The sequence below is a fragment of the Oncorhynchus mykiss genome, chromosome 18, assembly GCF_013265735.2.
Source record: "Oncorhynchus mykiss isolate Arlee chromosome 18, USDA_OmykA_1.1, whole genome shotgun sequence".
NCBI lineage: Eukaryota > Metazoa > Chordata > Actinopteri > Salmoniformes > Salmonidae > Oncorhynchus > Oncorhynchus mykiss.
Window position 1 is genome coordinate 43,541,704 of NC_048582.1, and position 25,030 is coordinate 43,566,733.

Here is a 25,030-nt window from a genome sequence, read left to right on the forward strand (position 1 = left end):
ATTTAGGTCAACATTGGATCATTCAGAGATCCTCACTGAACTTCTGGAGAGAGTTTGCTGCACTGAAAGTAAAGGGGCTGAATAATTTTGCACGCCCAAGGTCGCAAAGTTCAAGGGGGCCGAATACTTTCGCAAGGCACTGTATACCTTATTTACATAAGTATTCAGACCCTTTGCTATGAGACTCAAAATTGAGCTCAGGTGAATCTTGTTTCTATTGTTCATCCTTAAGATTGGATTAGAGTGCACCTGTGGTAAATTCGATTGAATCGACATGATTTGGAAAGGCACACACCTGTTTATATAAGGAACCACAGTTGACAGTGCATGACAGAGAAAAAAACCAAGCCATGCGGTCGAAGGAATTGTCCGTAGAGCTCCGAGACAGGATTGTGTCGAGGCACAGATCTGGGGGAAGGGTACCACTGACAGAGCTCCAGAGTTCTTCTGTGGAGATGGGAGAACCTTCCAGAAGGACAACCATCTCTGCAGCACTCCACCAATCAGGTCTTTATGGTAGAGGGGCCAGATGGAAGCCACTCCTCAGTAAAAGGCACATGACAGCCCGCTTGGAGTTTGCAAAAAGGCACCTAAAGGACTCTCAGACCATGAGAAACAAGATTCTCTGGTCTGATGAAACCAAGATTAAACTAATTGGCCGGAATGCAAGACATAATGTCTGAAGGAAACCTGGCACCATCCATACGGTGAAGCCGGTGAAGCCGTGAGAGGATTTGCAGAGAATAATGGGAGAAACTCCACAAATACAGATGTGCCAAGCTTGTAGCGTCATACCCAAGAAGACTCGAGGCTGTAATTTCTCCCGAAGGTGCTTCAACAAAGTACTGAGTAAAGGATCTGAATACAGTCGTGGCCAAAAGTTGAGAATTATTGCCTCAGTTTGTATGATGGCAATTTGCATATACTCCAGAATGTTATGAAGACTGATCAGATGAATTGCAATTAATTGCAATTAATTGCAAAGACCCTCTTTGCCATGCAATGTAACTGAATCCCCAAAAAACATGTAAACTGCATTTCAGCCCTTCCATAAAAGGACCAGCTGACATCATGTCAGTGATTCTCTCATTAACACAGGTGTGAGTGTTGAGGAGGACAAGGCTGGAGATTACTCTGTCATGCTGATTGAGTTCAAATAACAGACTGGAAGCTTCAAAAGGAGGGTGGTGTTTGGAATCATTGTTCTTCCTCTGTCAACCATGGTTACCTGCAAGGAAACATGTGCCGTCATCATTGCTGTGCACAAAAAGTGCTTCACAGGCAAGGATATTGCTGCCAGTAAGATTGCACCTAAACCAACCATTTATCAGATCATCAAGAACTTCAAGGAGAGCGGTTTAATTGTTGTGAAGAATGGTCGCCCAAGAAAGTCCAGCAAGCATCAGAACCGTCTCCTAAAGTTGTTTCAGCTGCAGGATCGGTGCACCACCAGTACAGATCTTTCACAGGAATGGCAGCAGGCAGGTGTGAGTGCATTTGCACGCACAGTGAGGCAAAGACTTTTGGAGGATGGCCTGGTGTCAAGAAGGGCAGCAAAGAAGCCACTTATCTCCAGGAAAAACAGGGACAGACTGATATTCTGCAAAAGGTACAGGGATTGGACTGCTGAGGACTGGGGTAAAGTCATTTTCTCTGATGAATCCCCTTCCCGATTGCTTGGCGAATCCGGAAAATAGCTTGTCCGGAGAAGACAAGGTGAGTGCTACCATCAGTCCTGTGTCATGCCAACAGTAAAGCATCCTGAGACCATTCATGTGTGAGGTTGCTTCTCAGCCAAGGAAGTGGGCTCACTCACAATTTTGCCTAAGAACACAGCCATGAATAAAGAATGTCACCAACACATTCTCCGAGAGCAACTTATCCCAACCGTCCAGGAACAGTTTGGTGACAAACAATGCCTTTTCCAGCATGATGGAGCACCTTGCCATAAGGCAATGCACCTGAAAGTTCACGTGTTCCAGATGAAAATAAATATATTTTTTATAAAAAAGACATGTTTACGTTCAAATGCCTCTCCTGTGAAACTGATGTGTGACATACACCTAGTTTCCTGAAACAGGTCAAATGTGCATACACAGTCATTTAAAAAAAACTTTATGCATGCGAGGACACAAAAAACATTGATAATCTGGTTTTACAATACCTGCCTTTTAAACTTGATAGGACAATTGAAATATTTTGAAGTCTGCAGATAAATGCCCATATTTGTCTTACATTGTTTTACATGCCATGGTTCACTGCCCTTTCTGGTGAATGTGTTAGCAAAACTCTGTATGAGTCAGGTACACACTTAATTACATATACAGTAATAACAAATCCCAGAGGGAGACCTCTGCATATGCAGAATATGTGAATATTGTTGTCGATATCCTTTGTGGTGTGTTGTCAGGACATGCAATCCTGACTGTTAGTATGAATCACTTGAAAATCCAGAGCATTCACTCATTGCCAAACATCTTAAAGCTGTACATCCGTAATTCAAAGAACAGCAAACAGACAGCCCTGCCACTTGTTTTGCTACAAAGCTGTGGGATGAGGCTGGAACAATAAAGCCACTCAATTTATAAACAGAGCCATTGATGCAGGGACTGACCAATGAGATCAACGTGAGAGTTTGAACCATATTAAAACTCTAGTATACATTGTTTGGACTGATGAGTCCAACTTTGATATAGCTCTAGTCTATATTGTTTGTCAAGCAATAGCAACATTTTCTTAATAAATACCCATGTTGAATAGCCATGGGTCTACTCTATCCTTACCTATATATACTATTTTTAAGGCCAGGATTCAATCAGATCGCAGGTTATAGGCATTGCAGCTTTGAAAGGCAATTTCCGATTGAGCCGTCGTATGCAGTGTTTACCGGGAATGTGCCTTTAACATTTCTATTGGTTTTCCTGTATCTGTGCATGAGTCCCCTCTTAAGGATCCGCTCCTTTTTTTCAATTTTCGTCTTGAATGACATACCCAAATCTAACTGCCTGTAACTCAGGCGCTAAAGCAATGATATGCATATTCTTGGTACTATTTGAAAGGAAACACTTTGAAGTTTGTGGAAATGTGAAAGGAATGTAAGAGAGTGTTAAATAAGTCAAAATATATTTTAGATTTTAGATTCTTCAAAGTTGCCAACCTTTGCCTTGATGACAGCTTTGCACACTCTTGGCATTCTCTCAACCAGTTTCATGAGGTAGTCACCTGGAATGCATTTCCATTAACAGGTGTGCATTGTTAAAAGTGAATTTGTGGCATTTCTTTCCTTCTTAACGTGTTTGAGCCAATCAGTTATGTTGTGACAAGGTAGGGGTGGTATACAGAAGATAGACCTATTTGGTAAAAGACCAAGTCCATATTATTGCAAGAACAGCTCAAAAAGGCAAAGAGAAATGACATTCCATCATTACTTTCAGACATGAAGGTCAGTCAATCCAGAACATTTAAAAAACTTTGAAAGTTTCTTACAGTCACAAAAACTATCAAACTCTATGATGGAACTGGCTCTCATGAGGACCGCCACAGGAAAGGAAGACCCAGAGTTACCTCTGCTATGTTCATTAGAGTTAATTGCACCTCAGATTGCAGCCCAAATAAATGATTCACAGAGTTCAAGTAACAGACACATCTCAACATCAACTGTTCAGAGGAGGCTGCATGAATCAGGCCTTCTTGGTCAAATTGCTGCAAAGAAACCACTACTAAAAGACACCAATAAGAATAAGAGACTTGCTTGGGCCAAGAAACATGAGCAATGGACATTAGACTGGTGGAAATCTGTCCTTTGGTCTGATGAGTCCAAATGTAAGATTTTTTTTGTTCCCACCACTGTGTCTTTGTGAGATGCAGAGTAGGTGAACGGATGATCTCTGCATGTGTCGTTCCCACCGTGAAGCATGGAGGAGGAGTTGTGAGGGTGTGGGGGAGCTTTGCTGGTGACACGGTCTATGATTTATTTTGAATTCAAGGCACACTTAACCAGCATGGCTACCACTGCATTCTGCAGCGATATGCAATCCCATCTGGTATGCGCTTAGTGGGACTATAATTTATTTTTCAACAGGACAACACACCTCCAGGCAGTGTAAGGGCTATTTGACCAAGGAGAGTGATGGAGTGCTGCATCAGATGACCTGTCCTCCACAATCACCCGACCTCAATTGAGATGGTTTGGGATGATTTGGACCGCAGAATGAAGGAAAAGCAGCCAGCAAGGTCTCAGCATATGTGGAAAAAGACTGTTGGAAAAGCAGTCCAGGTGAATCTGGTTGAGAGAATGCCAAGAGTGTGCAAAGATGTCATCAAGGCAAAGAGTAATTACTTTAAAGAATCTAACACTGTCACGTTCTGACCTTAGTTCCTTTGTTTTGTCTTTTGTTTTAGTATGGTCAGGGCGTGAGTTGGGTGGATTGTCTATGTTAGTTTGTCTATGATTTTCTATTTCTGTGTTTGGCCTGGTATGGTTCTCAATCAGAGGCAGCTGTCAATCGTTGTCCCTGTTTGAGAATCATATGGTAGCCTGTTTTCCATTGTGTTTTGTGGATGGTTATTTTCAGTCTTAGTGTGTCTGCACCAGACAGAACTGTTTCGATTGTTTCTTTGTTGTTTGTTATTCAGTGTTCAGTTTTTTTCATTAAATAAGATGAACACTTACCACGCTGCGCTTTGGTCCTCACCTTCTTCCCACGACAGCCGTTACAAACACTTTTTTGGTTACAACATGATTCCATATGTGTTATGTCATACTGTTGATGTCTTCACTATTATTCTACAATGTACAAAAATAGTAAAAATAAAGAAAAACAATCTACACACACTACCCCATAATGACAAAGCAAAAACTGTTTTTTTTAGACATTTTATCTAATAAAAATAAATAAATCTTTATCACATTTACATAAATATTCAGACCCTTTCCTCAGTACTTTGTTGAAACACATTTGGCAGCAATTACAGCCTCGAGTCTTCTTGGGTATGACGCTAAAAGTTTGGCAGACCTGTATTTGGGGAGTTTCTCCCATGCTTCTCTGCAGATCCTCTCAAGCTCTGTCAGGTTGAATGTAGAGCATTCCTGCACAGCTATTTTCAGGTCTTTCCAGAGATGTTCGATCGGGTTCTAGTCCGGGCTCTGGGTAGGCCAATCAAAGGACATTCAGAGACTATTTCCGAAGCCACTCCTGCGTTGTCTTTGCTGTGTGCTTAGGGTGGTTGTCTTGTTGGAAGGTAAACCTTTGCTCTGGAGCAAGGTTCTCTCTATACTTTGCTCCGTTCATCTTTTCCTCAATCCTGATTAGTCACCCTGTCCCTGCCGCTGAAAAACATCCCCACAGCATGATGCTGCTGTTTCCTCCAGACGTGATGCTTGGCAATCAGGCCAAAGAGTTGAATATTGGTTTTATCAGACCAGAGAATCTTGTTTCTCATGGTCTGAGAGTCTTTAGGTGACTTTTGGCAAACTCCAAGTGGGCTGTCATGTGCCTTTTACGGAGGAGTGGCTTCCGTCTGGCACTCTACCATAAAGGCCTAATTTTTGGAGTGCTGCAGAGATTGTCTTTCTGGAAGGTTCTTCAATCTCCACAGAGGAACTCTGGAGCTCTATTAGAGTGACCATTGGGTTCTTGGTCACCTCCCTGACCAAGGCCCTTCTCCCCCAATTGCACAGTTTGGCCGGCCAGCCAGCTCTAGGAAGTTGTTGGTTCCAAACCTCTTCCATTTAAGAGTGGTGGAAGCCACTGTGTTCTTGGAGACCTTCAATGCTATAGAAATGTTTTGGTATCTGTGCCTTGACACAACCCTGTCTCTGAGCTCTATGGCCAATTCCCTCGACGTCATGGCTTGGCTTTTGCTCTGACATGCACTGTCAACTGTGGGACCTTATATAGACAGGTGTGTGCCTTTTCAAATCATGTTTTATCAATTGAATTTAGAAGAAAAGCAGAGTAGAAAACTTGAAAATAAAAGAGAGCCGCACACTCTAGGAGCTCAGATGCAAAAATGTAATTACCAACGTATCGACAGCCAAGCTGTCTTCATCAGGGTATACATTTTTGCATCTGAGCTCCTAGAGTGTGCGGCTCTCTTCTACAATCAAGTTGTAGAAACATCTCAAGGATGATCAATTGAAACAGGATGCACCTGAGCTCAATTCTGAGTCTCATAGCAATGGGTCTAAGTACTTATGTAAGTAAGGTATTTCTGTCATTTCTTTTTGAGATTTGCAATAACATTTACAACTAGTTTTCACTTCATCATTATGAGATATTGTGTGTAGACTGTTGAGATTTTTATTTGATCCATTTTAGAATAAGGCTGTAATGTATCAAAATGTGGAAAAAGTCAAGGGGTTTGAATACTTTCCGAAGGCACTGTATATACACTGTAAATACAAAAGTATGTGGATTCAGCTATTTCAGCCACACCCGTTTCTGACAGGTGTATAAAATCTATCACACAGCCATTGGCAGTAGAATGGTCTTGCTAAAGAGCTCAATTACTTTCAACATGGCACCGTCATAGGATGCCACCTTTCCAACAAGTCAGTTAATCTAATTTCTGCCCTGCTAGAGCTGCGCCGGTCAACTGTAAGTGTTGTTATTGTGAAGTGGAAACTCTTAGGGGCAACAACAACTCGGCCACAAAGTGGTAGGCCACACAAGCTCACAGAATGGGACCACCGAGTGCAGAAGTGTGTGACGCGTAAAAAATGTCTGTCCTCGGTTACAAAACTTCCTAGTTCCAATCTGCCTCTGGAAGCAACGTCAGCACAAGAACTGTTAGTCGGGAGCTTCATGAAATGGGTTTCCATGGCCGAGCAGCCACACAAGCCTGTTCACCATGCGCAATGCCAAGCCTCAGCTGGAGTGGTGTAAAGCTCAATGCCATTGAACTCTGTAGCAGTGGAAACGCGTTCTCTGGAGTGATGAATCACGCTGTACCATCTGGCAATCCAATGGACGAATCTTGGTTTGATGGATGCCAGGAGAACGCTATCTGACCCAATGCATAGTGCCAACAGTAAAGTTTGGTGGAGAAGGAGTAATGGTCTGGGACTGTTTTTCATGGTTTGGGCCCCAGTGAAGGGAAATCTTAACACTACAGCATACAATGACATTCTAGACGATTCAGTGCTTTCAACTTTGTGGCAACAGTTTGGGGAAGGCTTTTTCTGTTTCAGCATGACAATACCCCCTGTGCACAAAGTGAGGTTCATGACGAAATGGTTTGTCGAGATCGGTGTGGAAGAATTTGACAGGTCTGCACAGAGCCCTGACCTCATCCTCAGCGAAAACCTTTGGGATGAATTGGAACGCCGACTTCACAAATCTTCATTGTAAAGGTTTGAAACACTGTTTCCCATGCTTGTTCAATGAACCATAAACAATTAATGATCATTCACCTGTGGAACGGTCGTTAAGACACTAACAGCTTAGAGATGGTATGCAATTACTGTTATGAAAACTTAGGACACTAGAGGCCTTTCTACTGACTCTGAAAAACACCAAAAGAAAGATGCCCAGGGTCCCTGTTCATCTGCGTGATCGTGCCTTAGGCATGCTGCAAGGATGCATGAGGACTGCAGATGTGGCCAAGGCAATAAATTGCAATGTCTGTACTGTGAGACACCTAAGACAGTACCTACAGGGAGACAGGAAGGACAGCTGACCTTCCTCGCAGTGGCAGACCACGTGTAACAACACCTGCACAGGATTGGTACATCCGAACATCACACCTGCGGGACAGGTACAGGATGGCAACAACAACTGCCCGAGTTACACCAGGAATGCACAATCCCTCCATCAGTGCTCAGACTGTCCTCAATAGGCTGAGAAAAGCTGGACTGAGGGCTTGTAGGCCTGTTGTAAGGCAGGTCCTCACCAGACATCACCGGCAACAACGTCGCCTATGGGCACAAACCCACCTTCGCTGGACCAAAAAGTGCTCTTCACTGACGGGTCGCGGTTTTGTCTCACCAGGGGTATTGGTCGTATTCACGTTTATCGTCAAAGGAATGAGCCTTACACCGAGGCCTGTACTATGGAGCGGGATCGATTTGGAGATGGAGGGTCAGTCATGTTCTGGGGCGGTGTGTCACAGCATCATCGTACTGAGCTTTTTGTCATTGCAGGCAATCTCAACGCTGTGTGTTACAGGGAAGACATCCCCCTCCCTCATGTGGTACCCTTCCTGCAGGCTCATCCTGACCTAACCCTCCAGCACAATGCCACCAGCCATACTGCTCGTTCTGTGCATGATTTCCTGCAAGACAGGAATGTCAGTGTTCTGCCATGGCCATCGAAGAGCCCGGATCTCAATCCCATTGAGCACGTCTGGGACTTGTTGGACCAGAGGTGAGGGCTCAGGCCATTCCCCCCCAGAAATGTCTTCGAACTTGCAGGTGTCTTGGTGGAAGAGTGGGGTAACATCTCACAGCAAGAACTGGCAAATCTGGTGCAGCCCATGAGGAGGAGAAGCACTGCAGTACTTAATGCAGCTGGTGGCCAGCCCAGATACTGACTGTTACTTTTGATTTTGAATCCCCCCTTTATTCAGGGACACATTATTCAATTTCTGTTAGTCACATGTCTGTATAACTTGTTCAGTGTATGTCTCAGTTGTTGAATCTTGTTAAGTTCATACAAATATTTACACATGTTAAGTTTGCTGAAAATAAACGCAGTTGACAGTGAGAGGACGTTCTTTTTTTGCTGAGTTTAGTATTCTGTACGCTCAGTTGCTCTTGTTCTGTGGAACGTATTTGGTAATATTTATTTTAAAATGTTGGATAGAAAAGCCATACTGTTTTATTCAGAATTGAAATGTGCAAGTGTTTATTATATTCACATCATCCAGTCACTATCTGATCAACATTTGTCATATATACACTTGGTTAAAATATGTCTAGCACGGCTAATACTACAGAACTGGAAGATGGCAGCTCCCCCATCTTATAAATATTGGGTGAGGGATGTGTTGTGCTCTCTGAAACTAGAAAAAATTCAAATCACGTGGGAACCCCAAACTGTTTGATGAGGCTTGGGCTCCATTCCGGTCTTACTTTAAACAGTCCATCCTCTGATGGCATTCCAATTAATACTAAAATAAGTCTGTGACTTAAGGGTTGGAGGAGCTTCTCTCTGTGTTTTTGCTGGGGGGGGCGGGGGGGGCATTAAGGTCCATGTGCTTATTGATTGTGTTCCGCAGATGCCTTGTTCATCTTGCCCGGGCAGAGACTGTGTGAACTTGTTTTTCCCAGTTAATTTTACATTTTGTTCACGCCTACATGAATAATCATTATATTTTTTATTTGTTTTTATTTTAAAGCATTGTAAACTTTTTTTGTTGGTCCAGTGGATGGTTGGTCTGTGGCCATGACTCTCTCTCTGTGAGTGGTTGCATTTCTCCACCCTTATCCCTTGACTGTTTACAGGAACAATGGTGAGGTGTTTGCTCTGTACTATAGATTGCCCTTTAACCTCTGTAGCCTTCTGCCTGGTGTGTTTAACTTGTCTAAAGTATGGTATCTTTAAAGCTATTTTTTTATTTGTATTTTTATTTGTATTTTTTTTTTCTAGTTGAGTATATTATTTATATTGCTTTGTCTTGTCTGTGTGTGTGTGTGTAAAACTTAATAAACAGAGTTAAAAAAAAAATATATGTCTAGCTTGCCTCCACCCAGTACCCTGCCCTGAACTTAGTCACTGTCACTAGCCGGCTACCACCCGGTTACTCAACCCTGCACCTTAGAGGCTGCTGTCCTATGTACATAGACATAGACATGGAATCACTGGGCACTTTAATAATGTTTACATAATGTTTTACCAATTTCATACTGTATTCTAGTCAATGCCATCCTATTCAACTATTGCTGTATATACACTATTCTATCCTATGCATTCTGCAGATATACAAAGTATTCTATCCACATATCTATAATGTCTATACATCCCATCACACATATATATATATATATATATATATATATTATACTCCGGACTCCGACATTGCTCGTCCTAATATTTATATATTCCATTATTTTACTTTTAGATCTGTGTGTATTGTTGTGAGTTGTTAGATATTACTGGAGTTAGGAACACAAGCATTTTGCTACACTTGCAATAACATCTGCTAAATATGTGTATGCGACAAATAAAATGATCTCCCATCCATCCACTGTGTCTGCATTGAGAACAGATTTCCCAGTCCCTCCCTTAATGCAAATTATTTGACAGATACTTCAAAAATAATATTTATTTATTTTAGGACATATATTGATGTCATAAGTTAATCGTACCACATGTCATGAGCTGTCACTCCTACTCCAGCTCCCCCTCTCCAATGCTCCAGTGCTCGAAGTCGCCGGTCTACTAACCACCGGTCTTGGCACCATCCTTACACGCACCTGCTCCCCATCATTATGCACACCTGCTCCCCATCATTATGCACACCTGGACCTCATCATCACCTTGAATACTCTCTCTTTATTTTGCCCTCAGTCATTAGGCAATGTTGGTTTTGTCTCGTTCAGTGCGCTTCTCCTGTCTTGTTTATCTGTCTTTTATTATTATTAAACTCACCTTCTGCATCCTGACTCCCAGCGAATACATCTTGTCCACATTTTGATTGTATTATCAGACATGCAACCAATAACATTTACTTGTAGACGTGCGTGTCTGAATTGTGACCAGATTTCCTGGTCTGTCCTTGTCTGTAAATTGTTTGACAGATCAGCTTTCAAAATAATAATTCATTTTTTTTTATATCAATACATATTGATGCCATCAGTCAATTGTGCTACCTGTCAATTATTTTAGAGGATGGTATAGTGATGATTTAAATGGTTTCACTGTCCAGATCCATCTACACCTTTGAGATATCCAGGCACAATGTGTGCCTGATATATCTCCAGAGGTGGTAAGAAAGAGCTAATCACAATCAGATAACTATGTATTTTTTTCCCTGCCTCTCCAGGGAGTCCTGTAAACTTTCCCCCCGGTTCATCGGCCCGTTCCCCATCTAGAGTTATTAGCCCCACTGCTGTTCATCTTTTGTTACCACGTACCCTCCGTATTCACCCCACTTTCCATGTATCTAGGATTAAGCCCGTGTCTCACAGCCCTTTGTCTTCTGTTTCCAAGCCCTCTTCCCCGTGTCATTGATGGTCATCCGGCATACACAGTGAGACACCTCCCTGAGTGTTCGACCACGGGGCAGGGGTTTCCAGTACCTGGTGGACTGGGAGGGTTACGGCCTGGAGGAGAGGTGCTGGGTCCCCGCTAGAGACGTCCTGGACCCAGCCCTCATTGCCGATCAACCGGTTATGTGCCCAGGTACTGTCACACCCTGATCTGTTTTACCTGTTTTATGTTATTTACAGCTCGGGGATTTGAACTTGCAACCTTCCGGTTACCAGTCCAATGCTCTAACCACTAGGCTACCCTGCCGTTACAAGCCTGATAGCTGTACTTTTATGGTTGACACAGCTTGTTGGCCCTTATCCAAACGGGTAAACAAACCCGTCTGAACTCAACGAGTTCAGGTGAATGCATCCAACAGGTATTTACAACTTCACAATTAGTTTCCACCTCCCACTTGGAGTTCAAGGAAGATAGACGAGTTTCCCACTAGTAATTACCAGTTAGAGGGCCATTCAAATAGATATTTGTTACCCAGAAATGATTTGATATTGAGAATGTCTGCACTGGGCCTTTTTAATGAAATAAAGTACTTCTTAATGGCAAGACAAGGTCTCAATTTCACTGTCATGTATGTTTGTAAACAGTCTTTCAACGTCACTTGCAATTGCTGAATTGTATTTGGTTCCCTGTAAGCTGTCTATGGACAAGGAGACCGTTATACATGCATTGGGTTTGTTTACCTGGCCATCATCACCAACTGCTAATTCAGCATTTTTGATAACCTGAACTCTGCTTTCACTTGTGTCGCTTTCACCTTATTTTTTTCTATTTTTCTATGGTGTAATTCTTCAAAAACTCTGAAGATATCTAAATTGCCGCTAAATTGTTGGTTAACAATTTACTATAGGAGCGTATACAGATAAGGCCTTCATAACACCTTTATGAAGCCAATCATGAGACCTTTGTGAATTTTGAAGGATTATTCATAACAACCGTAATCCATTTATTCAACATCATTCATGAGGCGATTTCAAATTAAAACTCTTAAAGGTGTTATGAATAACTTACCCCGTAGAGCAAAGTGTTAACAATTGTTGCGTTATAGCATGTTTAAATAATTCTAAGAGGATTTCTGCAGACATTATTTCTCCAGTTAATGTTGATTTGAAAGGCTTTTATTACATGTGTTAAATTGTATGATAAAGAAACAAGTGCTGTATTGCAGACTTTCAAATATAGTGAGTTAATAGCTTAAATCAGCAGAGGAAATGACAAAAATCTAAAATAATATTTCTGTGTATATAAATGATTAAATTACATAAATGCATAATATACCAGCTCAGCTGTAGCTTTGACTAAAATGAGAAATACTATATAATATTAAAAAGTAGTACATTATGGAAACACGTGACCTATTAACCCTATCAAGAACAATGCAATTTTGTTATAAAAATATAAGCAAGTCCGTGTTTGATCTTCTCAAAAGTAATGGTGTATGGATTACATGAAAAATATATTATTTGTTGTGATGATGAGCAGACATAGATGATTGGCTGTTATTTTGATAGTCTTGTCACCTCAGAAGATGCCGTTTCTTGTGGTGTACTGTACGTTGTAAGCTCTGTGTTGTTGCCAGCGTCTCCTTAAAGCTGCACAGCCGCCACATAGCATGCACTGCAAAACAAGGATGGAGAAGTATGATTCACATGTAAAATCAAATCATTGCAGAGATTTAGCATATTTGTTTTATTAAATACTCTGTAAAATATGTAAATAGTATACACAGTACACAAGTGAACACAAGCCTATACGTACACATAGCAGGATCCACAGGGGTACCAGAATGATAGCGATGCCACAGGGGATGATAATAGCCAGAGCCCAGCCAGGAAAACCTCTGTCACTTGTACTGAAAGGAGTGGTCAGCAAAAGGGTAGTAGGTGGTGAGGTAGTTGTTGTTGGTGCAACAGTGGTTGTTGGTCCTAGAATACAAAGTGAACAATATTTAGAGGGTATTATAAACTTGTGATATATGAAATTGTTTTCACATTTGAGTGTTACACACAAGTTGTTACATGCAGTTTGATGACTCACTGGCATCAAAAAAGCATAGCAATCATGACCAATGACAACAAAATCAGCGTACCTGAGACTTTTAAAACATCCCCTAGAAAGGCACTAGGGAGGTTGACGTCTTTCTCTTTGTATACATACGTCACGTTTGCCCTGATTTGATTGCCAACAACACTGTAAAGATAAAAATGGTTTCCTGTGAGAGTTGAACTGTGGAATGTGTGAACAAGACCTATTCATGGAAATAATCCTTATATCAGATCATATAAATCATATGTAGTACTGATCCACAACTGGAACATATACAACACATGCTCCCTCCATCCTGTTTAGCCGTACAGACAGCAGCTGTATGAAATCAGCAGACATTCTAAAGAGTGCAGTTAAGAAAACTGGGTTGTTTTGGGAGGGCTTGAAGTTGTACTCACCTAAATTTGGCTTTGGGAAAGTCAAATTGTTTGCCGTTTGGTTCACTGAGAATATCATGCAGCTAAAAGGAGACATAAAATTAAGTTATGAATTATTAATTAAGATGATCTGACAGGACCATGGCTGGTTATGGATGGTTATGTATTATGGCCAATATGGCCCTTAAACATTCCTGTTGAATTCTGTTGATCAACTTTACAGTACAATATCCTAGATTGAGTAATCTAGTACGAAAAAGTATCTTACTAGGCTGTTAATTGAATCCTGTATCTGGCTGTAGGTATCATCGGTGAAAGTGACTCTAGCACTTTGAAGCAGTCTCTCCTCCATGGATACATTGGTTATTTTGAAACCAAGATCAACAGCAAATGAAGTACCTGAAAGTTCTGTGAGCACAAAAAAACATCACTATATTTATTTTATTTAACCTTTAGTTAACTAGGCAAATCAATTAAGAGCACATTCTCATTTACAATTTACTATAGCAGCAGACAAAATGACCTGTTAGAATTTATGAGTTTCAACAAAGCTGATTCTGTGTGGAAAAGTCACATTTAAGAAGTATTTAGAAAGTGGTAGCAGTTAATTGTTTACTTATTAATAAACAATTATTCTAAGCAGACTTAATTATCTTGAATTTTAGGAGGAAATCTGTTTTTCAACGTTTTTAAAATCATACTTCATGATATAAGCCGAATTTGTTCAACTCACTGATATAAGTTGCATTCTGGAGGGTGGCTTTAGTGTTTCTTTGAATTTTGAAGGTCCTGAATTGTGTAGACAGTTTCTTGTCGACGGCACCAAGGACGACATCCTTACTGGGGACTGCTGTGTTGAGCTGGAACTCTAGTCTTACAAAAACCACCACTGTGCCAAATCTGAGAGAAATTGATAATACATTTGGACATTTTGTATACTTTTATGAAAGCATTTGTGGTTAATGGCAGAGATACATTTGTCTTTGTTGCAAGGCTTCCTTGATTGACAATAAATATATATTAAATGATTTTGCTTACCTAGTTGATGCCACTGAAGCCGTAGAAGTTGAAGTAAATGTTGCAGTTGTGGTTGTCGAGGTAGGAAGTGCAATTGTGGTTGCACTTGTAGGAGCTGCTGTTCTAGTTGTAATAGGCGCTGCAGTTGTGGAGGTTGAAGGACCTGCATTTGTAGTTGTAATAGAAGTTGCAGTGGCGGTTGTCATTAATATGGTTTTAGGACCTGCAGTTGTGATTGGTGTTGTAGGAGCTACAGTTGTGATTTCTGTATTAGCTTCGGTTGTGGTTGTCGTAGGAGGTAAAATGGTAGTAGGACCTGCAGTTGAAATTGACATTGTTGGAGCTACAGTTGTTGAAGTGGATGTTGTTGTGGTTGTCGTAGGCGATACAGTTGTGGTTGTCGAAGGAGGTAAAATGTTAGTAGGACCTGCAGTTGTGATTGACGTAGTAGGTGCTGCTGTTTTGTTTGTGGAAGCAGCTACAATTGTTGTTATAGGAGCTGCTGCAGTTGTGGTCGTGGGAGCAACAGTTGTTGAAGTAGAAGCTGCAATTGTGGGGGTCATTGTGGGGGTCATAAGAGCTCCAGTTGTGATTTCTGTAGGAGCTTCAGTTGTGATTGTCTTAGTAGTCAAAATGGTAGTAGGACCTGCAGTTGTGATTGATGTAGTAGGTGCTGCACCTATGGTTGTGGAAGCGTCTGCAGTTGTTGTTGTAGGTGATGCTACAGTTGTAGTTTTAGTTGCAATTGTGGGGGGCATAGGAGCTACACTTGTGATGTCTGTAGGAGCTTCAGTTGTGGTTGTCGTTGGAGTTAGATTGATGGTAGGACCTGCAGTTGAGATTGACATTGTAGGAGCTACAGTTGTTGTAGTGGATGTTGTTGTGGTTGTCGTAGGTGATACAGTTGTGGTTGTCGAAGGAGGCAAAATGGTAGTAGGACCTGCTGTTGTGAATGACGTAGTGGGTGCTGAAGTTGTAGATGTTGTAGGAGCAAGAGTTGTTGTTGTAGGAGCTGCAGTTGGGATTGGCATTGAAGGAGCTACAGTTGTTGTAGTGGATGTTGTTGTGGTTGTCGAAGGAGGTAAAATGGTAGTAGGACCTGCAGTTGTGAATAAAGTAGTGGGTGCTGAAGTTGTAGAGGTCGAATGAGCAAGAGTTGTTGTTGTAGGAGCTGCAGTTGGGATTGGCATTGAAGGAGCTACAGTTGAGGAATTAGCTGCAGTTGTCGTTGGGACTGTTGTTCCTAAAGTCATTGGTGCTACAGTTGTTGTAGAAGGAGCTTCTGTTGTGGTTGCAGTAGGGGATGCAGTAGTAAATGTAGAAGCAGCTACAGTTGTTGTTGTAGGAGCTTCTGCAGTTGTAGTGATCGTTGGAGCTACAGTTGTTGAAGAAGAAGTTGCAATTGTGGGGTTCAAAGGAGCTACAGTAGTGATGTCTATAGGAGCCCCAGTTGTGCTTGTCGTTGGAGTTAAAATGTTAGTAGGACCTGCAGTTGTGATTGACGTAGTAGATGCTGCTGTTGCGTTTATGGAAGCAGCTACAGTTGTTGTTATAGGAGCTGCTGCAGTTGTTGTCGTGGGAGCAACAGTTGTTGAAGAAGAAGTTGCAATTGTGGGGTTCAAAGGAGCTACAGTAGTGATGTCTATAGGAGCCCCAGTTGTGCTTGTCGTTGGAGTTAAAATGTTAGTAGGACCTGCAGTTGTGATTGATGTAGTAGGTGCTGCACCTATGGTTGTGGAAGCGTCTGCAGTTGTTGTTGTAGGTGATGCTACAGTTGTAGTTGAAGTTGCAATTGTGGGGGGCATAGGAGCTACAGTTGTGATGTCTGTAGGAGCTTCAGTTGTGGTTGTCGTTGGAGTTAGATTGATGGTAGGACCTGCAGTTGAGATTGACATTGTAGGAGCTACAGTTGTTGTAGTGGATGTTGTTGTGGTTGTCGTAGGTGATACAGTTGTGGTTGTCGAAGGAGGCAAAATGGTAGTAGGACCTGCTGTTGTGAATGACGTAGTGGGTGCTGAAGTTGTAGATGTTGTAGGAGCAAGAGTTGTTGTTGTAGGAGCTGCAGTTGGGATTGGCATTGAATGAGCTACAGTTGTTGTAGTGGATGTTGTTGTGGTTGTCGAAGGAGGTAAAATGGTAGTAGGACCTGCAGTTGTGAATAAAGTAGTGGGTGCTGAAGTTGTAGAGGTCGAATGAGCAAGAGTTGTTGTTGTAGGAGCTGCAGTTGGGATTGGCATTGAAGGAGCTACAGTTGAGGAATTAGCTGCAGTTGTCGTTGGGACTGTTGTTCCTAAAGTCATTGGTGCTACAGTTGTTGTAGAAGGAGCTTCTGTTGTGGTTGCAGTAGGGGATGCAGTAGTAAATGTAGAAGCAGCTACAGTTGTTGTTGTAGGAGCTTCTGCAGTTGTAGTGATCGTTGGAGCTACAGTTGTTGAAGAAGAAGTTGCAATTGTGGGGTTCAAAGGAGCTACAGTAGTGATGTCTATAGGAGCCTCAGTTGTGCTTGTCGTTGGAGTTAAAATGTTAGTAGGACCTGCAGTTGTGATTGACGTAGTAGATGCTGCTGTTGCGTTTATGGAAGCAGCTACAGTTGTTGTTATAGGAGCTGCTGCAGTTGTGGTCGTGGGAGCAACAGTTGTTGAAGTAGAAGCTGCAATTGTGGGGTTCAAAGGAGCTACAGTAGTGATGTCTATAGGAGATTCAGTTGTGATTGCCTTAGTAGTCAAAATGGTAGTAGGACCTGCAGTTGGGATTGATGTAGTAGGTGCTGCACTTGTGGTGGTGGAAGCATCTGCAGTTGTTGTTGTAGGTGATGCTACAGTTGTAGTTGAAGTTGCAATTGTGGGGGGCATAGGAGCTACAGTAGTGATGTCTATAGGAGCCTCAGTTGTGCTTGTCGTTGGAGTTAAAATGTTAGTAGGACCTGCAGTTGTGATTGACGTAGTAGGTGCTGCTGTTGCGTTTATGGAAGCAGCTACAGTTGTTGTTATAGGAGCTGCTGCAGTTGTTGTCGTGGGAGCAACAGTTGTTGAAGTAGAAGCTGCAATTGTGGGGGTCATAAGAGCTACAGTTGTGATTTCTGTAGGAGATTCAGTTGTGATTGTCTTAGTAGTCAAAATGGTAGTAGTACCTGCAGTTGGGATTGATGTAGTAGGTGCTGCACTTGTGGTGGTGGAAGCATCTGCAGTTGTTGTTGTAGGTGATGCTACAGTTGTAGTTGAAGTTGCAATTGTGGGGAGTATAAGAGCTACAGTTGTGATTTCTGTAGGAGCTTCAGTTGTGATTGTCTCAGGAGTCAAAATGGTAGTAGGACCTGCAGTTGAGATTGATGTAGTAAGTGCTGCACCTGTGGTTGTGGAAGCATCTGCAGTTGTTGTTGTAGGTGATGCTGCAGTTGAAGTTGCAATTGTGGGGGGCATAGGAGCTACAGTTGTGATGTCTGTAAGAGCTTCAGTTGTGGTTGTCGTTGGAGTTAAATTGGTAGTAGGACCTGCAGTTGAGATTGACATTGAAGGAGCAACAGTTGTTGTAGTGGATGTTGTTGTGGTTGTCGAAGGAGGTAAAATGGTAGTAGGACCTGCAGTTGTGAATAAAGTAGTGGGTGCTGAAGTTGTAGAGGTCGAATGAGCAAGAGTTGTTGTTGTAGGAGCTGCAGTTGGTATTGGCATTGAAGGAGCTACAGTTGAGGAATTAGCTGCAGTTGTTGTTGGGACTGTTGTTCCTAAAGTCATTGGTGCTACAGTTGTTGTAGAAGGAGCTTCTGTTGTGGTTGTAGTAGGGGATGAAATAGTAAATGTAGAAGCAGCTACAGTTGTTGTTGTAGGAGCTTCTGCAGTTGTAGTGATCGTGGGAGCTACAGTTGTTGAAGAAGAAGCTGCAATTGTGGGGTTCAAAGGAGCTACAGTAGTGACGTCTGAAGGAGCCTCAGTTGTGCTTGTCGTTGTAGGTAAAATGTTAGTAGGACCTCCAGTTGTGATTGACGTAGTAGGTGCTGCACCTGTGGTTGTGGAAGCATCTGCAGTTGTTGTTGTAGGTGATGCTACAGTTGAAGTTGCAATTGTGGGGGGCATAGGAGCTACAGTTGTGATGTCTGTAAGTTCTTCAGTTGTGGTTGTCGTTGGAGTTAAATTGGTAGTAGGACCTGCAGTTGAGATTGACATTGAAGGCGCTACAGTTGTTGTAGTGGATGTTGTTGTGGTTGTCGAAGGAGGTAAAATGGTAGTAGGACCTGCAGTTGTGAATAAAGTAGTGGGTGCTGAAGTTGTAGAGGTCGAATGGGCAAGAGTTTTTGTTGTAGGAGCTGCAGTTGGGATTGGCATTGAAGGAGCTACAGTTGAGGAATTAGCTGCAGTTGTCGTTGGGACTGTTGTTCCTAAAGTCATTGGTGCTGCAGTTGTGGTCGTGGGAGCAACAGTTGTTGAAGTAGAAGCTGCAATTGTGGGGGTCATAAGAGCTACAGTTGTGATTTCTGTAGGAGCTTCAGTTGTGATTGTCTCAGGGGTCAAAATGGTAGTAGGACCTGCAGTTGGGATTGATGTAGTAGGTGCTGCACTTGTGGTTGTGGAAGCATCTGCAGTTGTTGTTGTAGGTGATGCTACAGTTGTAGTTGAAGTTGCAATTGTGGGGTGCATAGGAGCTACAGTTGTGATGTCTGTAGGAGCTTCAGTTGTGGTTGTCATTGGAGTTAAATTGGTAGTAGGATCTGCAGTTGAGATTGACATTGTAGGAGCTACAGTTGTTCTATTGGATGTTGCTGTGGTTGTCGTAGGTGATACAGTTGTGGCTGTTGAAGGGGGTGAAATGGTAGTAGGACCTGCAGTTTTGAATGACGTAGTGGGTTCTGAAGTTGTAGAAGTTATAGCAGCAAGAGTTGTTGTTGTAGGAGCTGCAGTTGTGATTGGCATTGAATGAGCTACAGTTGAGGTATTAGCTGCAGTTGTCGTAGGGACTGTTGTTGCTGATGTCGTTGGTGCTACAGTTTTTGTAGAGAGAGCTTCAGTTGTGGTTGCAGTAGGGGATGCATTAGTGGTTGTGGAAGCAGCTACAGTTGTTGTTGTAGGGGTTTCTGCCGTTGTAGTGGTCGTGGTAGCTACATTTGCTGAAGTAGCAACTGCAATTGTGGAGGTCATAAGAGCTACAGTTGTGATTTCTGTAGGACCAGCAGTTGTGATTGGCATTGAAGGAGCTACAGTTGAGGAATTAGCTGCAGTTGTCGTTGGGACTGTTGTTCCTAAAGTCATTGGTGCTACAGTTGTTGTAGAAGGAGCTTCTGTTGTGGTTGCAGTAGGGGATGCAGTAGTAAATGTAGAAGCAGCTACAGTTGTTGTTGTAGGAGCTTCTGTAGTTGTAGTGATCGTTGGAGCTACAGTTGTTGAAGACGAAGTTGCAATTGTGGGGTTCAAAGGAGCTACAGTAGTGATGTCTATAGGAGCCTCAGTTGTGCTTGTCGTTGTAGGTAAAATGTTTGTAGGACCTGCAGTTGTGATTGACGTAGTAGTTGCTGCTGTTGCGTTTATGGAAGCAGCTACAGTTGTTGTTATAGGAGCTGCTGCAGTTGTGGTCGTGGGAGCAACAGTTGTTGAAGTAGAAGCTGCAATTGTGGGGGTCATAAGAGCTTCAGTTGTGATTTCTGTGGGAGATTCAGTTGTGATTGTCTTAGTAGTCAAAATGGTAGTAGGGCCTGCAGTTGGGATTGATGTAGTAGGTGCTGCACTTGTGGTGGTGGAAGCATCTGCAGTTGTTGTTGTAGGTGATGCTACAGTTGTAGTTGAAGTTGCAATTGTGGGGAGTATAAGAGCTACAGTTGTGATTTCTGTGGGAGCTTCAGTTGTGATTGTCTTAGGAGTCAGAATGGTAGTAGGACCTGCAGTTGAGATTGATGTAGTAAGTGCTGCACCTGTGGTTGTGGAAGCATCTGCAGTTGTTGTTGTAGGTGATGCTGCAGTTGAAGTTGCAATTGTGGGGGGCATAGGAGCTACAGTTGTGATTTCTGTAGGAGATTCAGTTGTGATTGTCTTAGTAGTCAAAATGGTAGTAGGACCTGCAGTTGGGATTGATGTAGTAGGTGCTGCACTTGGGGTGGTGGAAGCATCTGCAGTTGTTGTTGTAGGTGATGCTGCAGTTGAAGTTGCAATTGTGGGGGGCATAGGAGCTACAGTTGTGATGTCTGTAAGAGCTTCAGTTGTGGTTGTCGTTGGAGTTAAATTGGTAGTAGGACCTGCAGTTGAGATTGACATTGAAGGAGCTACAGTTGTTGTAGTGGATGTTGTTGTGGTTGTCGAAGGAGGTAAAATGGTAGTAGGCCCTGCAGTTGTGAATAAAGTAGTGGGTGCTGAAGTTGTAGAGGTCGAATGAGCAAGAGTTGTTGTTGTAGGAGCTGCAGTTGGGATTGGCATTGAAGGAGCTACAGTTGAGGAATTAGCTGCAGTTGTCGTTGGGACTGTTGTTCCTAAAGTCATTGGTGCTACAGTTGTTGTAGAAGGAGCTTCTGTTGTGGTTGCAGTAGGGGATGCAGTAGTAAATGTAGAAGCAGCTACAGTTGTTGTTGTAGGAGCTTGTGCAGTTGAATTGATCGTTGGAGCTACAGTTGTTGAAGAAGAAGTTGCAATTGTGGGGTTCAAAGGAGCTACAGTAGTGATGTCTATAGGAGCCTCAGTTGTGCTTGTCGTTGTAGGTAAAATGTTTGTAGGACCTGCAGTTGTGATTGACGTAGTAGTTGCTGCTGTTGCGTTTATGGAAGCAGCTACAGTTGTTGTTATAGGAGCTGCTGCAGTTGTGGTCGTGGGAGCAACAGTTGTTGAAGTAGAAGCTGCAATTGTGGGGGTCATAAGAGCTTCAGTTGTGATTTCTGTGGGAGATTCAGTTGTGATTGTCTTAGTAGTCAAAATGGTAGTAGGGCCTGCAGTTGGGATTGATGTAGTAGTTGCTGCACTTGTGGTGGTGGAAACATCTGCAGTTGTTGTTGTAGGTGATGCTACAGTTGTAGTTGAAGTTGCAATTGTGGGGGGTATAAGAGCTACAGTTGTGATTTCTGTGGGAGCTTCAGTTGTGATTGTCTTAGGAGTCAAAATGGTAGTAGGACCTGCAGTTGAGATTGATGCAGTAAGTGCTGCACCTGTGGTTGTGGAAGCATCTGCAGTTGTTGTTGTAGGTGATGCTGCAGTTGAAGTTGCAATTGTGGGGGGCATAGGAGCTACAGTTGTGATTTTTGTAGGAGATTCAGTTGTGATTGTCTTAGTAGTCAAAATGGTAGTAGGACCTGCAGTTATGATTGATGTAGTAGGTGCTGCACCTTCGGTTGTGGAAGCATCTGCAGTTGTTGTTGTAGGTGATGCTGCAGTTGAAGTTGCAATTGTGGGGGGCATAGGAGCTACAGTTGTGATGTCTGTAAGAGCTTCAGTTGTGGTTGTAGTTGGAGTTAAATTGGTAGTAGGACCTGCAGTTGAGATTGACATTGAAGGAGCAACAGTTGTTGTAGTGGATGTTGTTGTGGTTGTCGAAGGAGGTAAAATGGTAGTAGGACCTGCAGTTGTGAATAAAGTAGTGTGTGCTGAAGTTGTAGAGTTCGTAGGAGCAAGAGTTGTTGTTGTATGAGCTGCAGTTGGGATTGGCATTGAAGGAGCTACAGTTGAGGAATTAGAAGCCGTTGGGACTGTTGTTCCTAAAGTCATTGGTGCTACAGTTGTTGTAGAAGGAGCTTCTGTTGTGGTTGCATTAGGGGATTCAGTAGTAAATGTAGGAGCTTCTGCAGTTGTAGTGATCGTTGGAGCTACAGTTGTTGAAGAAGAAGTTGCAATTGTGGGGTTCAAAGGAGCTACAGTAGTGATGTCTATAGGAGCCTCAGTTGTGCTTGTCGTTGGAGTTAAAATGTTAGTAGGACCTGCAGTTGTGATTGACGTAGTAGTTGCTGCTGTTGCGTTTATGGAAGCAGCTACAGTTGTTGTTATAGGAGCTGCTGCAGTTGTTGTCGTGGGAGCAACAGTTGTTGAAGTAGAAGCTGCAATTGTGGGGGTCATAAGAGCTTCAGTTGTGATTTCTGTAGGAGATTCAGTTGTGATTGTCTTAGTAGTCAAAATGGTAGTTGGACCTGCAGTTGGGATTGATGTAGTAGGTGCTGCACTTGTGGTGGTGGAAGCATCTGCAGTTGTTGTTGTAGGTGATGCTACAGTTGAAGTTGCAATTGTGGGGGGTATAAGAGCTACAGTGGTGATTTCTGTAGGAGCTTCAGTTGTGATTGTCTTAGGAGTCAAAATGGTAGTAGGACCTGCAGTTGAGATGGATGTAGTAAGTGTTGCACCTGTGGTTGTGGAAGCATCTGCAGTTGTTGTTGTAGGTGATGCTGCAGTTGAAGTTGCAATTGTGGTGGGCATAGGAGCTACAGTTGTGATGTCTGTAAGAGCTTCAGTTGTGGTTGTCGTTGGAGTTAAATTGGTAGTAGGACCTGCAGTTGAGATTGACATTGAAGGATCAACAGTTGTTGTAGTGGATGTTGTTGTGGTTGCCGAAGAAGGTAAAATGGTAGTAGGACCTGCAGTTGTGAATAAAGTAGTGGGTGCTGAAGTTGTAGAGGTCGAATGAGCAAGAGTTGTTGTTGTAGGAGCTGCAGTTGGGATGGGCATTGAAGGAGCTACAGTTGAGGAATTAGCTGCAGTTGTCGTTGGGACTGTTGTTCCTAAAGTCATTGGTGCTACAGTTGTTGTAGAAGGAGCTTCTGTTGTGGTTGCAGTAGGGGATGCAGTAGTAAATGTAGAAGCAGCTACAGTTGTTGTTGTAGGAGCTTCTGCAGTTGTAGTGATCGTTGGAGCTACAGTTGTTGAAGAAGAAGTTGCAATTGTGGGGTTCAAAGGAGCTACAGTAGTGATGTCTATAGGAGCCTCAGTTGTGCTTGTCGTTGGAGTTAAAATGTTAGTAGGACCTGCAGTTGTGATTGACGTAGTAGGTGCTGTTGTTGCGTTTATGGAAGCAGCTACAGTTGTTGTTATAGGAGCTGCTGCAGTTGTTGTCGTGGGAGCAACAGTTGTTGAAGTAGAAGCTGCAATTGTGGGGGTCATAAGAGCTTCAGTTGTGATTTCTGTAGGATATTCAGTTGTGATTGTCTTAGTAGTCAAAATGGTAGTAGGACCTGCAGTTGGGATTGATGTAGTAGGTGCTGCACTTGTGGTGGTGGAAGCATCTGCAGTTGTTGTTGTAGGTGATGCTACAGTTGTAGTTGAAGTTGCAATTGTGGGGGGTATAAGAGCTACAGTTGTGATTTCTGTAGGAACTTCAGTTGTGATTGTCTTAGGAGTCACAATGGTAGTAGGCCCTGCAGTTGAGATTGATGTAGTAAGTGCTGCACCTGTGGTTGTGGAAGCATCTGCAGTTGTTGTTGTAGGTGATGCTGCAGTTGAAGTTGCAATTGTGGGGGGCATAGGAGCTACAGTTGTGATGTCTGTAAGAGCTTCAGTTGTGGTTGTCGTTGGAGTTAAATTGGTAGTAGGACCTGCAGTTGAGATTGACATTGAAGGAGCAACAGTTGTTGTAGTGGATGTTGTTGTGGTTGTCGAAGGAGGTAAAATGGTAGTAGGACCTGCAGTTGTGAATAAAGTAGTGTGTGCTGAAGTTGTAGAGTTCGTAGGAGCAAGAGTTGTTGTTGTAGGAGCTGCAGTTGGGATTGGAATTGAAGGAGCTACAGTTGAGGAATTAGCTGCCGTTGGGACTGTTGTTCCTAAAGTCATTGGCGCTACAGTTGTTGTAGAAGGAGCTTCTGTTGTGGTTGCATTAGGGGATGCAGTAGTAAATGTAGGAGCTTCTGCAGTTGTAGTGATCGTTGGAGCTACAGTTGTTGAAGAAGAAGTTGCAATTGTGGGGTTCAAAGGAGCTACAGTAGTGATGTCTATAGGAGCCTCAGTTGTGCTTGTCGTTGGAGTTAAAATGTTAGTAGGACCTGCAGTTGTGATTGACGTAGTAGATGCTGCTGTTGCGTTTATGGAAGCAGCTACAGTTGTTGTTATAGGAGCTGCTGCAGTTGTTGTCGTGGGAGCAACAGTTGTTGAAGTAGAAGCTGCAATTGTGGGGGTCATAAGAGCTTCAGTTGTGATTTCTGTAGGAGATTCAGTTGTGATTGTCTTAGTAGTCAAAATGGTAGTTGGACCTGCAGTTGGGATTGATGTAGTAGGAGCTGCACTTGTGGTGGTGGAAGCATCTGCAGTTGCTGTTGTAGGTGATGCTACAGTTGTAGTTGAAGTTGCAATTGTGGGGGGTATAAGAGCTACAGTTGTGATTTCTGTAGGAGCTTCAATTGTGATTGTCTTAGGAGTCAAAATGGTAGTAGGACTTGCAGTTGAGATTGATGGAGTAAGTGTTGCACCTGTGGTTGTGGAAGCATCTGCAGTTGTTGTT

At 42.8% G+C, this 25,030-nt stretch overlaps 2 protein-coding genes across 2 annotated transcripts; both read right to left on the bottom strand.

Moving 5' to 3' along the window:
- Positions 1-12,331: 12,331 nt before the first annotated feature.
- LOC110496335 (mucin-5AC) lies at positions 12,332-18,755 on the bottom strand. The gene is made up of 7 exons (XM_021572158.2): positions 14,672-18,755; positions 14,367-14,533; positions 13,902-14,041; positions 13,655-13,716; positions 13,300-13,400; positions 12,969-13,135; positions 12,332-12,827 (listed from the first exon to the last, which is right to left on the bottom strand). Exons 1-7 carry the CDS (start codon positions 18,718-18,720, stop codon positions 12,732-12,734), a joined length of 4,782 nt encoding a protein of 1,593 aa, XP_021427833.2. The 5' UTR covers positions 18,721-18,755; the 3' UTR covers positions 12,332-12,731.
- A 1,328-nt stretch (positions 18,756-20,083) lies between these two features.
- LOC118940978 (mucin-5AC-like) lies at positions 20,084-24,938 on the bottom strand. Its single transcript, XM_036951050.1, has 3 exons — positions 21,836-24,938; positions 21,342-21,458; positions 20,084-20,240 (listed from the first exon to the last, which is right to left on the bottom strand). The coding sequence occupies exons 1-3, from the start codon at positions 24,709-24,711 to the stop codon at positions 20,084-20,086; spliced, it is 3,150 nt and encodes a 1,049-aa protein (XP_036806945.1). The 5' UTR covers positions 24,712-24,938.
- Positions 24,939-25,030: the final 92 nt, after the last annotated feature.

Bases quoted from the DNA above. Each gene is read 5' to 3' on its own strand.
- LOC110496335 (XM_021572158.2), bottom strand. From the start codon at position 18,720: ATGCCCCCCACAATTGCAACTTCAACTGTAGCATCACCTACAACAACA. The intron at 14,042-14,366 runs GTGAGTTGAACA...TTGTGCTCACAG, and splicing joins CCAGAATGCAACTTATATCA to AACTTTCAGGTACTTCATTT. The intron at 13,401-13,654 runs GTGAGTACAACT...TTATCTTTACAG, and splicing joins TTTCCCAAAGCCAAATTTAG to TGTTGTTGGCAATCAAATCA.
- LOC118940978 (XM_036951050.1), bottom strand. From the start codon at position 24,711: ATGACCCCCACAATTGCAGCTTCTACTTCAACAACTGTTGCTCCCACG. The intron at 21,459-21,835 runs GCCCCCCACAAT...CCACAATTGCAG, and splicing joins ATCACAACTGTAGCTCCTAT to CTTCTACTTCAACAACTGTT. The intron at 20,241-21,341 runs GTCCTACAAACA...CCACAATTGCAG, and splicing joins TACGTCAATCACAACTGCAG to CTTCTACTTCAACAACTGTT.